Source organism: Diabrotica virgifera, chromosome 3 (assembly GCF_917563875.1).
Source record: "Diabrotica virgifera virgifera chromosome 3, PGI_DIABVI_V3a".
Lineage (NCBI taxonomy): Eukaryota > Metazoa > Arthropoda > Insecta > Coleoptera > Chrysomelidae > Diabrotica > Diabrotica virgifera.
Genome location: NC_065445.1, coordinates 213,701,438 through 213,717,536, shown reverse-complemented (window position 1 = coordinate 213,717,536; position 16,099 = coordinate 213,701,438). Strand labels below are relative to the sequence as shown.

Genomic DNA, 16,099 nt, shown 5'->3' with positions numbered 1-16,099 from the left:
CGCTTTTCATTTATATGCACGCGTAATTTGTTCGATCACATGGCAGTTGGAAAATTTCACCAAAAAAAAACCTGTCTTTTTTAGAATATTTATTTTTAAAATTAAAAAATACCCTGTCAAAATAACAATTGCACCTCCCTGTGCGGAAGGAATGTACATAGCTTTGCATGTATAGTTGTATATTTTATACTCGTTAGTAGTATGTACAGATTCAGATGAAATCTTCTGAAGTTCAGATTCATCCCCTGAAAATAATCCTGGGGCGCCCATGCAAGTATCTTGCAGAGTTAAAATCGCCCTCAAATCGCCTGGCCTGTTTATTTTCTTTATATTTGAATATTTAAATTTACTTTAAAGTCACGTCAATGATATTTTTTGTAATAATAATTTTTACCCTTTTTTTAAATTTGGTGGGGATTTTTGGGGAAAATAACCGCTACCCTCCAGCCAGACCGGCATTTTTGAATTAGGCTATCACAGAAGAGTCACCTGAAAAATTTTCAGGTTGCCTAAAATACCTACTCAAAAATGTCTCACAGCTCTTATACTATAAGGAACAAATTCTTTTTTAGCTAAACAGAGCATTTTAAGAAATAATCCTGAAACACGTCGATTTTTGATTTTAATTTACCGTATTTTAAAATAATATTCTAATATACAGGGTGAATTACTTTCGAGTAATGACGTCACCGTAATTTTTTTTAATGAAACACCCCCATTTTGACTCTATTTTCGGATTACTCTAGCTGAGCTGATTCTAAAAATGTATCACATGTTGATTCAAGTTGGTACAGGGTGGACAAAAATACAATAGTTTTGTGTGTGTTCATAAAGTAACGCGTTAGTTAAATTAACAATATTATCAAAAATAATTATTGTCTAGCGGACTGAATATGATGAAATACATGACTTTATAAATGTTCGAACTGCAGCCCTTGCTGTATTTGACAGTAACCCAAACGTTGTACAAATTCTTGTTGAACCTTGTTTATTGTGTCTTGAGAAATATTGTTTATTGCTGTCCGAATTCTCTGTTTTAATTCTTGAATATTTGCTGGTTTCGTTTGATACACAACATACTTCAGATGGCCCCACATAAAATAATCCAAAGGATTGAAATCTGGTGACATCGCTGGCCATTCAATAGGTCCACGTCTACCATTCCACCTGTTCGGAAAAATTTCATCTAGGTACCTTCTAACATCTGCAGCATAATGTGGAGGTGCACCATCCTGTTGAAACTATAAACTTTCATCAAAACCTTCAGGATTACGTCTGCTGGGAAACAAATTACGTAAAGTAGGTACGAGATACCCCCTTAAAAACTCAAGGTACGTTGCCCCGTTTAATTTACCTTCGATAAAGTAGGGTCCGATGATTCGATTTCTTACAATTCCAGCCCATACATTTACCTTTTGCGAGTATTGTGTATGATGCTCACGCATCTAGTGGGGGTTTTCTTTTGCCCAGTATCTACAATTCTGACGGTTAACCTCGCCATTTAACGTGAAAGTGGCCTCATCAGAAAAAATAATGTTTTGTACCAAGAGAGGGTCTCGGTGGCAGTTATCCATCATTGCTTCGCAAAATTGAATTCTTCTATCGGGGTCACCTTCGTTTAATTCCTGCACAAGTTTGATTTTATAAGGATGCCATTTTTCAAGCTTTAATAGTTTATGTACCGTTGTTTTGCTAACACCGATATCGCGACTAACTTTACGCACAGAAGTGTGCGCATCTTCTTCAAAACTAAGTAAAACATCTAATGCTGTATCAGAATTTGCAGAGGGACGACCTGATTTCCGTGCATTTTCAACCTTACTGACTGTTGAACGCGTTATAGGTCTTTCTGGATATTTATCATTAAACAAATTGCACACTTCCATCGCAATCTGTCTCCATACCCAATCATCATAAGTATTTCAATTCTTTGCTTTACACTTAACTCCATATCTACTTCAAATTAAATCTAAGCAATAATTAAAACATTCACAAATACCAAAAATATTGTAGTACTAAACTGTCACTGAACATCAATAAATTACTAAACAAATAATGACATTTAACAAAAACATTGCCTACTATGTTTCTGTTAAATTGATAAGAAATAATTTCTTTCATATTCTGTCCGCTAGACAATAAGTAGATATTTTTGATATTGTTAATTTAACTAACGCGTTACTCTATGAGCACACACAAAACTATTGTATTTTTGTCCACCCTGTACCAATTTGAATCAACATGTGATACATTTTTGGAATCAGCTCAGCTAGAGTAATCCGAAAATTGAGACAAAATGGGGGTGTTCCATTTAAAGAAAATGACGGTGACGTCATTACTCGAAAGTAATTCATCCTGTGTATTAGAATATTATTTTAAAATACGGTAAATTAAAATCAAAAATCGACGTGTTTTAGGATTATTTCTTAAAATGGTCTGTTTAGCTAAAAAATAATTTGTTCCATACTTTACGGACACAGTGTATAAGTACGTAAACCCTTTCATTATTTATTACCTTGATATATAAACATGTATCAATATTGATTTTACAAAAATTTTCTTTAGATAAAACTTCATCAAGTTTTTGGTTCCAAGTTCTGGCAGATTGTTTCAAACCATATAAACTTTTATTTAATTTGCAAACAAAACTTGTATCCTTTTCTTCAAATCCCTCAGGCTGTTTCATAAAAATTTTTTCTGGCAGTTCTCCATTTAGAAAGGCTGTTTTTGCATATATATGCCTTACTATGAGTTTTTTACTCCATGTCTCTGTTAATAAAATTCGAAGAGTAGCTTGCTGCGCAACCGGAGCGAACACTTCATCGTAGTCTACGCCGAATTTTTGGCTAAAACCCCTTGCTACCAGCCCTGCTTTGTACTTCTTCGAGTTTTGATCTTCGCCTGTTTTTAACTTGAATACCCATTTACATGAGACTATATTCTTTCTCTTTGGTGCTTGTATTAAATCCAAAGTTTTATTTTTCCTTAAGGACGTGATTTACTCTTCCATAGCTTGATTCCATTTTTCACTATCACTTCTTTCAAGCGCTTCTTTAAAGTTTCTAGGTTCTACTTCTTGGAGTTCTGTCAACTTTGCTATGTAGCGCTCAGGTGGAACACCTTTATTTACTCTGCTAGATCTACGATCACCTGAATTCTGTATATCGAGATCTGTATCTAATTGATAGTTAGAATCACCGTCATCGTCATGGGATTGTTCCCAATTTAAGCTCTCATACGTGTTAGATGTGTCCGTAGAATTTTCTATTTCCTCAGAGTTTTCAAAATTTGCAACCTCTCTGTCTTGTACGTCGTTTAGCTCTATTTTCTCCCATTCCATCATGGACCCAATGGATATTTCCTCACTTTTTGCCTTCTTTTTCTCGACGCATATATTTCTCTTGGAAAACACCACACTACGGCTAATTGTAATACGTTCTGTATCTACATTTAACAACCTATATGCTTTTGATTCATCAGAATAACCTACAAATACCAGTGACTCACCTTTTGGATCAAATTTATCCTTCATTTTTTCTTTGAGAATGTGACTATAAACCGTAGACCCAAATATTTGCAAATTCGACACATTCAATGTTACTTTATGCCACAATTCATAGGGCGTTTTTTCTTTCGACTTAGTAGGTAATCGATTTTGCAAATAGTTGGCTGTCACTATCGCTTCCCCCCAAAATTTCTTTGCCAAACCCGCATCGCTTAGCATGCACCTAGCCATTTCAACTAGAGATCGATTCTTTCTCTCTGCAACCCCGGTCTGGGGTCCTATTTTCGAATTCATTCGAGCATATTTCGCATACGAAATTAGAAGAATTTCGCTTGAAATCCGGTGTCTTGTATTTTCGAATACTTCGTGTACGAATTTTTTCGTATACGGCGACTCGAATGGGTATGAACCAGTCGAATCGTGATGCTCGTATACGAATTATTGTTTAATTTCAAGGTCATTTCAGATGTCATGATAGTTTTAGCTGATAGTGTTAATTGTGTTGTTGTCTACAATATTTTTACATTGAAATTTATTTTCAATGGCTCATTTAAATAATTCTTTAATAGAAAGAAAGGACATGTTGTACGATTATGCCTTGAAAATATAACCTAACCTAACTTTATGTACGCATTTCAGTATTGGATCTAAGCTCCAAACTTGACATATGACACCGTTGCCATATCCTCAATTTGTTCATACTATCACATTACATACAGGTGCATTTAAAAAATCGCTTTGAAGTAAAGTTTTGAAAAGTAAATAGTAAAGTATCAGTGTAAATACTGGATATAAAAATAATATTAAACAAAATGGCACACTTTCTGCGGACTTTGCAAATTGATATTACTAATATACCTATGCAATCTTAATATTCGATTACACTTAAAATAACTTCTAAACAACTTTTCTCCCAAAAATGGCCCTTTTTTATAATTTGTTCAGACTATAAGTCGTTATATTTATACATTAAACGTTCTTATACAATCTTATTCTTATACATTATACCCCAGTTAAGACATTCTTGTTATACAAGAAATAGACGAAACAAATATGGCAACATTGTGACTCTTCAGATGACAAATAAGTTCAATGTTATTCGAATTTGCAGTGTTGCCGGTGCAAATTCTGCTCGTATACGTATAACATTTCGAAGGACGTTCAAAAATACACATTCACGTTCGTATACGAAATTTTTCATTCGAGTTAACACGTATGCGAAAATATTCTATTGAATTCGAAAATACGACCCCTGGAGAGTACCCTGCTGTATATTGAATTTGTATACCTTTACCCTTTAAAAATTCCCTTAAATTATTATTTACGTACTCGCCACCCTATCTATCTGATCTAATTATTTTTGGAACCCTACCTAACTGATTACTCGTAAATTCTATAAACTCTTTTATACATTTTACCGTTTCATTTTTATGATATAACACATATATAGTTGTATATCTAGAAAAATCATCAATTAAAGTCAAAATGTAACGTTTACCCCCTGGAGTAACAGTCTTCATGGGCCCGCAAATATCCGAATGTAATAAGTCAAGAATATTAAATGTATTGCTATGAGAAAATTTTGGAAAACTCTTACGTAAACTTTTACCTTTCACACAGCATTCACAAGTTTCCCTAATCGTACAGTCTGTCATATCAATCCCGACTGCCATTTTCTTTTCCATTAAGCGTTTGACTGCATCCATGTCCCTGTGTCCAAACCGTCTATGCCATGTATGTTGACAGTTGCTGGAGTGCTCCAAAACACTCAGTCCATGGTCCACAGTTGAAAGTTTGTATAAGTCGGGTGAAGGCACCGCACTCGCGACAACTTTTCCGCTTAAACCGATTTTACACTCGTTTTTATCGAACTGCACATTATGTCCCGCACTTGTTAGCTTTTTCACCGAAAGCAGATTTGAGTCTAATCCCGGCACATACAACACATTGTCGATTTTTAAATTTTCCACTCCCGATCCAGTCACGCACTCAATAAGTCCTGTCCCTATACCCTGAACCTCGGAGTATTGCCCTTTCTCCGCCAAACTTACAACGTCCTTTCTGCTACCGTCAAATTGGGTATAGAATCCTTTGTAATTAGCCATGTGGCTCGAAGCTCCTGAGTCCACATACCACGAAGCAGAATCCCTTTTTCCGTCTCTTGAGCTATAATTGACCATAAAACATGCATCATCAATACCTTCAGTGACTTTATTGGCCTTTTCCTTTTTAAACACTTTGTACTTAAAGCAATCTCGTTTAAAATGGCCCTTCCGGTTACAAAAATAACACTGCTTTACATCTACGCTTGCAGTACCATTATTTTTGTTGCCCTTGTATACTGAATTCATCACCGACTCCTCCTGATTTCTTCCCAAAGCTCCCTGACGTCTCCTGTACTCATCGATTAATTTACTCGTGACAAATTCTAGAGTAAATTCACTCGATGGCCTACTTTCCAGCGCTGTAATAAAAAAACTGTATGAGTCTGCAAGAATTCCCAGCAAAATTCCTGCTGAGAACCTGTCCTTAATTCCCTCCCCTAAGGCGGCCAATTTATTCAACGATTCTAGGAATAAACTAATGTGTGCTTCCATATCACCATTCTCCTCTAGCGATAGCCTACAGATGTTCTTTAACAAAAACACCATACTAGACAAACTTGATTTCTGATGATACTCCCTTAGCGCTACCCACGCGTCGCGCGCGAATTCCTTATTCCGTATATGCACTAATTGATTAACGTCAACAAGTAAGGCTATAGTTGATAAAGCCTTATCATTTTGTTTTTTCCAAGAACTGCTTCGGTCTGCTTCTAATGGTGACTCACTCGAAACTATTTCCCATAAATCAGCATTTATGAGCAACATTTTCACTAAATAACTCCACGACTGATAGTTCTGGCTGTTCAACTTTTCGACGTTATATTTCGCACTCTCCGCCATTATGTATTCGGTTAACACGAAAACTTCGCGACTGTACACTTTTAATTATTATCTTAATACAGGTGAGCTAAAACGTAACCGAGCCCAGAACCTATTAGAAATAGAAGATAATAAAAGGTACAAATAAACGTAAACAAACTATTTATTTTAACCGAACCGTATTATAATAATATACAAACAAAGAAATTAAGATACGTGTTTCTACAACGAAATATTCTTACAGACTAAATATCGAACGCAGAACTAACATACAGTTCTGGCATTCACATCCCTTGTAACATAATACTTTTTGCAATCTTATGTAAGAGTGTGTTCGAGTTAATAGTTTCGGAGAATCGGTCCGCCCACTAAGACTGCGTGTGTCCATTCTAACACTAATAAAAATAGGCAATAATTTATAGTTGAATATTCCAACAAGAACATGCTTTGATTTTTTCTATTGATCAATAGTAAATGGAAGGAATGTTTGATTTTATTCATTGGTTAAAGCATGCTGTAGTAGGAGGCAGTAGGAAAGACAGAGTGTGTATAAGTTGGGAGATTCAAGGCAGTTGCTATTTAGAGTTCCTAGAGTTATGAGTTAGAATTCCTTGTGGAAAGTGACAAGTAATAAGGGGTGCTAGTTGTGAAAACAATAACAGTATATATACCTGTTTTTTTGTTATCTGTAAGTGATACAAAGTTTTGTCAGTTTTCGTGGATGAACAAAATGTTCGTGTGAAAATAAAGTAACCCCCATGGCGCGAGATGTATAGTTATTTTTAAGCTTTAGTTATTCGGTCAAAATATGGTTTATTAAAAACTTATCATAATTGTTCTTTAGACAAACGAAAGAAAAGAAAAACATTTTTAAGTCATTAATAAAGTGAAGTGTTTCACTAATACTAAACTTACGTGCATAGAAATCGGCCCACTTAAAAATTTGGTCATTTTTGATGTCTCATATTTTCTAAACCTGTTGGCCGATTAAAGTGATTTTTTGAACATGTTATAGCCTGATTCTTTAACAATACCACTGTAATAATATTGTTGCTAAACAGGTAAACATTCATTGTATACCGGGTGTACCAATCAAACTGTATTTTTTTCTCAAAGTTCACATCATCCTGTGTAATGTTCTAGCATTTATAAAATACTGAATTAAAACCCAACTATAACCTCAGGTTCAGGTTTTCTTAACATTCTGTTTTATGATTCATTCGGTTATGTTGGATAATAAAAAAGTTAGGTACTAGTATAATACTAGACATGTCCTTCATCAATACACGGTGTTTCTAAATAAGTGAGACAAACTTTAAGGGGTAATTCTGCATGAAAAAATAATGACAGTTGGCTTTATAAACGTATGTCCGCAAAAGTTTCGTTTCCGAGATACGGGATGTTGAATTTTTTCTTACAAACTGACGATTTATTTTATTGGTTTAAAACCGGTTGGTATATGCAAATGAAATTTGGTAGGTTTTAAGAGATTGTTATTGGGGATTTTTTGACATAAAATTAAGAATTTTATATTCACCATTAGCGTGCATATGGGTAATATGATCGGTCATAATAAGTGAATCACCCATTAAGTTTTCTAAAAACCTTGCATCATCTTTAAAAAACCGAAATTTTATTCTGAATTCTGTATTTTGAAAAGGGATTTATTCTTTCTTTGAAAGTTTTCCATCATGTTAATTAAATTATCAACTTCCTCGACAGCTGCAACACCTCTCAAACACATTTTTTATTATATACCTACCCACAAAACACATCAAAAAATAAAATATTCTTGTTTCTGATGACTTTGATAGTCATAAAAGAGGTTATACCACACTTAACACCTTAGCTGCACTTAAATATTGGAGAGGACCACAAAAAATCAAGTGGTGGATGCTAAAAGATGAGAAAGAAGGTCTATTCAGGGAAAGAATAGTAAAACAATATGTTTGGACTTGAAAGGAAAAGCATTAATACAATTTGGAGTAAAATGACCAGTATTCCAAAGAAATATTTAACATACAACTATTTACAAGCTAACACAATATCGATAGTTTTATGTGTGTGGAAAGGAAAAATAAAGATTTTATTAACCCATATTGTGACTGGTCTATAATTAGTGATGTGAGAAGAGAATATTCTCAAGAGAATATTCTCGGCCAGAATATTCTCGTTCTCAAAAATATTCTCTTGACAGTTGCTGCGTCCTTAATCGTGCTAAGACGATACATAAAAAAGAAGAATGAACATGAGAAACGCAATACCAATCTCAACAAGATTAGCAATTGTTATTTATATATACTAAAAGTTTTAGTTTAATGTATTTATTCAGGGTGCACTACTCTTCCATTTGTCTCATAGTTCCAGAAGTATGCAAAGTTCAACAACTCTCGATGTACTGCATTAATAAACCTTATTGTGATTTCATTTGACCACGTATTCATCTTTTCTTTGTATGTTTTGGCAACACCAAATTAAATTTCAACAGAGTACACGAAATAAAGAAGAAATACAAAGCAACATGCAAAATTTTCCACAGCAGTTCGACTTTATCGGCAACGCATCAGGCACTGCAATAGTGTTCAAATACCAGTAAGATTTCGGCCACATGGCTCAGTCAAATGGCGATATTTTTATTAGATGGCTGTAATGTTGCCAGAAACATACCAAATATATATTTTCGGCAACATGTTGCTTCAAAAACTAGCCCGTCTAAATGCCCCTTTAGATGTAGACCAATCCATGACTGAGCTGGCCACTCGTGCTCAATCCATGACTGAGCGAAATGCAGAATGTAGATGACCAGGATGAGCTAATGATAGAAATAGATTCTGAACCTAAGGCCTCATGTTTTCTGATTAAATCACCACATCCATTACATCCATTGCATTATTTATCGTTAAAAGGAAACTTTCATTTTTTTTATTAAATACATTTTGTGTTCTCTGTTGTTTTTGTATTCTGTTTATATATAAAGAACACTGTTGTTTAGTCTCATAATTTTGTATATAATTTCATGATTTTTAATACCCTATTTCATCTTCAACAATATCCCAAGTGCGTCATAGGGTTCATTCTCATAAAATTCTCCATATCGAGAATATTCCCGAGAATATTCTCTGATTTTTCATTCTCGAGAATTTCCCAACACTATCTATTTTCCAACAAAAAGGAAATATATTAAACCAAAACTTCAGAGGAGGCAGTCTTATACAATCCAGAAAACATGGAAGATGGGTAAAGAAAATCCTCCACGAATAAACAACCCTCTTAATAACTGCATTCATGTCTCATTTCCTTTTAAAGACTCCAAATTACATATTTTCGTAGTCTATATTCACAATTCCTCACTAATTGAAGAAACTATCTTCATTAAAGCATCCCTTTATGATTATTCAATAATCATTGGCGATTTTAACCCAAAATCAAGCCCCTCGTATGAAGCAAATCAAATGTTTTCTTCAAAATTCTAATTTTTGTCAAATACCTACTCCTCCTACGTTTATAATGGCAGGTAACCCATGCACAACTCCAGATATATTATTTCATTCTAAAAATATTGTAAACAATATCACAAATATACTTGTAACTCCAGATCTGGGAAGTGATCACTTGGCTTTGCAATTTGATTTTAATCTACATCATGATCCTGACCACATTAATGAAATTAATCTTCCCAATATAGCAAAATGTAATGTACAAAATGTAAATAGTAGAATGAAAGAATTTTTGAATATAAGGCATGACATTTGCCCAAATTACATTAAAAATTTCAACACTGTGTTGTCAAAATTAATAATAGAAAATTCGCCCAAGCAGAAGAAATCACCCTTTAATTACAATCTTCCACCCTTCATTTTGTCTGATTAAATAGAAGAGACAGTTACTCAGGCAGATCCAAAAAAATGAGACACATGCATTAAAATCACAATTTAATGAACTAAACAAAGATATTCACAAACTTATATCACAATTTAAACAACATAAATGGATCCTAGCATGTAAAAGTATAAACTCCATGAAAGGAAAAACATACTGGAATGAAATAAAAAAACTGTCTAAATATAAATCGTTTAGACAACAGATTTCAGAACTGATATATGATGGGCAGACATATAGTACAGATGAAGAAAAATGTAGTGCTTTTGCTAGATACTTTGAAGAAACCTACAAATTTAATGAGGATAACAATTTTGATAGAGATACCTTAGAGGAGGTGGATATAGTATTTTTACTACAAAAGCGGTATTACGTAGGTCAAAATTTTTGACGTAAGAGAACTGTCAAAACATTAGAATGTGACTTTTCATTATTACCATGTTTATAATAAACATGACAATAATGAAAGTCACATTCTAATGTTTTGACAGTTCTCTTACGTCAAAAATTTTGACCTACGTAATATCGCTTTTGTAGTAAAAATACTATAGTTGGTTTGGAAGTTTTTATGAAAATAGTCGTAATCTGAATGCTCTTCAGGACATCACAGAAGAAGAATTTGATGAGGCTCTATATAAAGGAAAAAACACAGCTCCAGGCAAAGATTCCATCAATCGTAAAATCCTTAGACAACTAGATCCAGATATTCATAAGGAGATAATGAGCATATATAACTATTGTATCATGAATCATTTCTTCCCTGATGAGTGGAAGACAGGCATTGTAATAGTTATTCCTAAACCTTATACTAACCATCAACTACCCCAAAATTACCGTCCAATCACCCTTCTCCCAGTAATTGGAAAAAATTTAGGGAAAATTATCCAAGGAAGATTATAAATGAATTAAACCAACATATTCCATCACACCAGTTTGGATTTAGAGAAAAATCATCTACAATCCTTCCTCTTTCAATAGTAACATCCAATATACAGGCAGCAAGATTGCAAAGACTAAAGGCCACTGGAGTTTTCTTGGACATCAAGAAGGCTTTTGACTCCGTTTGGCATAGAGGATTGTTATATAAACTTCACAGAATGAAATGCTCCCCTTCTCTAATATGGATTATTGCCGAATTTCTTAGAAGACGCAGGTGTATAGTTAAGATCAATGAAACATATTCCCATTCATTTTCAGTGCAACAAGAAGTTCCACAAGGTTCACCACTCTCCAATCTATTGTATAATCTCTATTGCAGTGACATATGCGACAATAGACTAACCAATACTAATTTGCTACAATTTGCTGATGACACTGCAGTGATATCATATGGAAAAAATTTAATAAAGACAATGGACTTATTGCAGAGGCAGATGGATGACACAATAGCTTGGATGAATAAATGGAGATTAACAATAAATCCTTCTAAAACAAAACTAATAATATTTAACCATAGAATCAAAGATCACTCACCAACTATAAACATATGCGACAATATTATTAAACCCTCCCAAACTGTTAAGTATTTGGGAATAGAAATAGATAACAAATTGAAGTTCAACCACCACACAGCAGTTATAAAAAGGAAAATTATAACTAGACCAAAACACTTCAGAAGTTTAACATACAAGAATGAGGGAATTACGATTGAAACAGCAGCCAATATTTATAAAATGATTTGCAGGCCCATGCTGGAGTATGGTTCTGCAATTTTCTATAATTCTAAAGGTCCTGCCAAAAATAATATAAAAGTGGCTGAAACAACTAGCGTTCGACAAATTACTAGAATGCGTCATCCTGATAATCCACTTCATAATCCATCAAACAGAATGCTGTACGAGAAAACTGGAATTGAACCTATTAATGAGAGACTCAATAAGCTGTTTAAATAACTCTTTATTAATGACAATAACAAAAATTTGATTGAGCCCCACATTGTGAAGATACCAGAGGACAGTGCCCGTAGATATCCAGGAAGAACTCTTTTTGAAGAAATCTGCTACACATCAAGACAATAAACAACTCTATTTAAATCATCATCTGTATTGTAACTAATTGTCAGTGATATTGTGATTACCGCCACATACAAATATTTTTTTTAATTATTGTATTGTATTATTAGTAACAAAAAACATATCCTGTATTAATGTATATTAATTGTGTAAAGTGGCTGAAAGACTTCGGTCGATGGCCTTTTGGTACATTGTATCAATAAAGTATGTCTCTCTCTCTCTACTGAAATCGAGAAAAAACGTTTTTAAAGTTTAGTGCTTTATTTTGAATTAAGCGTACCAATTGTGTTTGATATTCGATATGCTAGTAAAAGATGCATATATCAGAAATAATATTCTATCATTAGTTTGAAATAGTTAAGAGACCTAGCTGATTAAACCTAAATTTAAGATCGAGGTGCGATCACTTACCTGGTTTTACCTGTAAATCAAAATAAATCACACTGTATTAACCCTTAAACGCCCAACCTTTTTTAGGTTCCATGTACGCCCAAGGGTGGGTAAAAAATGTCCACCTCGAAAATAGCTAATATATTTATTGAGAGTTATTGGAAATGGATTGAACTTAAGAATCTTATGCTTAATAAACACAGCATCTTCAAAATATTAAGATAAACAATTTACAAACCCTACAACAACATTACAATGTACATCAAAATTAACACGCCAGTAATTCAGATTTGTCGATTTTCTTCACATTCTTCTTTCAGCCTCCTCATTGGCGGATAATTATGTCAATTATGTAATTATACGTCGATAATTAAATGGATTATGTTCCTAGCAACAAGAAATTATATAGAAACCTTTAGTAACAAGTTTTACGAAGGGTGTACTTTTTATGCCCACCCATATTTAACTCAAGAAATTACTTTTATTTTCAAAAATATCGGTAGAACCAATTTAACATTCGACAAAAGGCTGTCTTTTTAACAATAAATAAATTTTTGGAAAATTGTTAAACACATAATAAATATGTTACAAGGGAATACGCATTACGTGGACATTTTTTACCCACTCTTGGGCGTTTAAGGGTTAAAGACATTAATCACCTTTTTACTGAATATGGTAGATATACAGCAGTAGAAATATATTGTTGTCCAACAAATATATATGTGTGCTTAGTTGGTTTTACATGCAACGGAACTTTGATTTAATGGAAGTAAGTAGCGATATATTGTTTTATTTGAAAATGAAAAGTTAGTTAGGTGTAACTTATTTGTTTATTACACAAATTATCTGCTGAATGGTAAGTCGTATCATTTATTGGGTTTTACCTGTATGTAGAGCGTAAAAAGCTGAGCATTTTGGTATACTTAACTCAATATTTAAAAATTTGTCGTTTATCTGGTTTTCCCAGTATACTGATGATATCTAAGTTATTCCATGTTTATTGTTAGTGATTTTGCCTATACCTGATTTATTCTCATTATAACTTTTATACTTGGTTTACAAACTTACTTTGTTTGCCATTGTTGGATCGTAATTTTGATGTTTTCATACTTCTACAATGTTTTTCATGGTGTATTTCAGTGGAAGCTTCTATCTGTAATTTTGTATCTTCTTCTGAGTCTAATTCTTTCGTATATTGAGTTTCACAACCATGATTCACTCCTAAATCTTGTTCATCCAGTTCTTTTTTGATTTCTGTCTTAACTTCTTGCTTGATGATCGGGAATGGGCTATCTACTTCATATTGTAATACATGTTCTTCTATTTTAATATCGTCCGAACAATATGAGTTTGATAAAGAATCCTGTGTGTAACTACTTTCAGACAAGCATTCTACCAGTTCTGATTTTACTTGTGCATTAACAAGAGGATCTCCATCTTTGTCACACATTAAAACATTTTGGTTTCTTTTTATAGAAGCGTCACTTAGCTCCATTTCGTCGAATTTAAACTAAATTACTGGTTCCACTCGCACTCAGTTCCAATATGCAAAAATGTAATTTAAAATTTTAAATTACTAAAAATTCAAAATTTATTTTTGTCTTTTGACAAAGACATGACAAATGACTATGACTTATTTGTTATTTGACAGTGACATTATGACAGTAAACCAGAGATATGTCAATGTTATAAATGTATAACGTTGAAGAAATAAGCGTCATAAAGTTAGCGAAACGGTTTTTTCAAAGTCGTTATTTTGACTTCTACCATAGCTCAAAAAATTGCACCTCGTTTGCGGATAATTGCACCATTCAAAATTTCATTTGCGGAGTTTCCGTTTTCGAGATATAAGCAAATCAAAAGTGGAGATTTCGGCGCAGCGCTAAAAATAAATGTCGATTTTCAGGGTATAAAATGCCGTAAAGTCACTAAATAACCATATCAAAAAATTGCACCTCGTTTGCGGATTATGAATAAACTGGTTTTAATTGAAAATTGTGAAAATTGAAAATGTTATAAAGGAAAAACGATATTAATGTTGGTTGCCTATACTGTAGGGGCAAAGGAATGCCAGAATAATTTTCACTTTTGGTAAACCTAAACTGTAAGGCTAAAAGTAGTATGTACCATAGTCAAAATAACTCCTCCTGACTTAAAGGTAATCCCTCTTTTGAAATTTCATTTGCGGATATTCCATTTTTAAGTTATATCAAAATGAAATTTCTCAGGACAGCGCCAAAGTATATCGGGATATTTATTAAAAGCTGTAAAAATAACAATAACTATATCATTTAATTTCTTCTGGTTTGAGGATTACGAATAGACCTGGTTTAAACTAAAAATCATAAAGCTTAAAAAATTTCCGAAGAAAAAAGTTTTCCATTTTGGTGGTCCTAAACTGTATTTGCAAAAGTATTATCTGTATTGTAATGTATATCTAAAATAATTGCTTCTGACGTAAGAAAATCCCTCCATTCGAAATTTCATTTGCGGATTTTCCGTTTTAGAGTTATAAAAAATAAAAATTTTCGGCGCCGCACCAAAGTGTTTATTTCCTTTTTGTAAATATCAAAAGCTATAAAACCACTAAATAATCATATCTTTTAATTCCTCCTCGTTTGAGGATTATGAATATGAATATACCTTTTTACTAAACTAAAATTTTTAACTTTTAACTAAAAATCATAAAAATTAAGAATTTTCCGAAGAAAAAAGATTTCCATTTTGGTGGGCCTAAACTGTATTAGCAAAAGTATTATCCACCATATCTAAAATAATTCCTCCTGATTTGAGGATAATCCCTCCATTCGAAATTTCATTTGCGGATTTTCCGTTTTCGAGATATAACCAAATAAAAAGTTGAGATTTCAAATAAATTTTCATTTTCTGGGTATAAAAAGCCGTAACATTGCTAAATAACCATATCACCTAATTGCTCCTCGTTTGCGGATTATAAATAAACTGGCTTTAATTGAAAATAATAAAAATTGAAAATTTTATAAAGAAAAATGATATTAATGTCGATTGTGGTTGCCTACACTGTAGTGGCAAAGGCAAAGGAATAGTAGTGATGTTGATTATAGTTACTTTCGAGGATTCGTTACAAATCGTTACTTTTGTATAAAATAATCATTTACAAAATAAAAATGTATACCATTTTTATTCAGTTACAATGCGAAGGCACAACAATCTTACTTTTCATTTAGAATACGGAGTGCAATCCAGCTACCGAGAGCTTTTCCCACACATTGCAACTGAAACAAATAGGGTAGGGGACTTCTAGCAATTGAAAGATGAAGTTTTTCAATCCTAATAGCAACATTAATAATATTGAAAATATTAAAAATATTACTAAAAGATTTTTAAATTGAAAAACTTATTGGTACATT

General features: G+C 33.0%; 1 protein-coding gene across 3 annotated transcripts in view; it reads right to left on the bottom strand.

The window, feature by feature from the left end:
- LOC114330804 (zinc finger protein 501-like) overlaps positions 1-14,344 on the bottom strand; it is a 93,842-nt gene extending 79,498 nt beyond the window's left edge. For all 3 annotated transcript variants that reach the window (XR_007696894.1, XM_050645852.1, XM_028280210.2), the window contains exon 1: positions 13,779-14,344. Coding sequence is in view for 2 of the 3 variants with exons in the window: in XM_050645852.1 (XP_050501809.1) it covers positions 13,779-14,205 (427 nt within the window). In the remaining variant the exon portion in view is untranslated. The remainder of the gene's footprint in view (positions 1-13,778) is intronic.
- Positions 14,345-16,099: the final 1,755 nt, after the last annotated feature.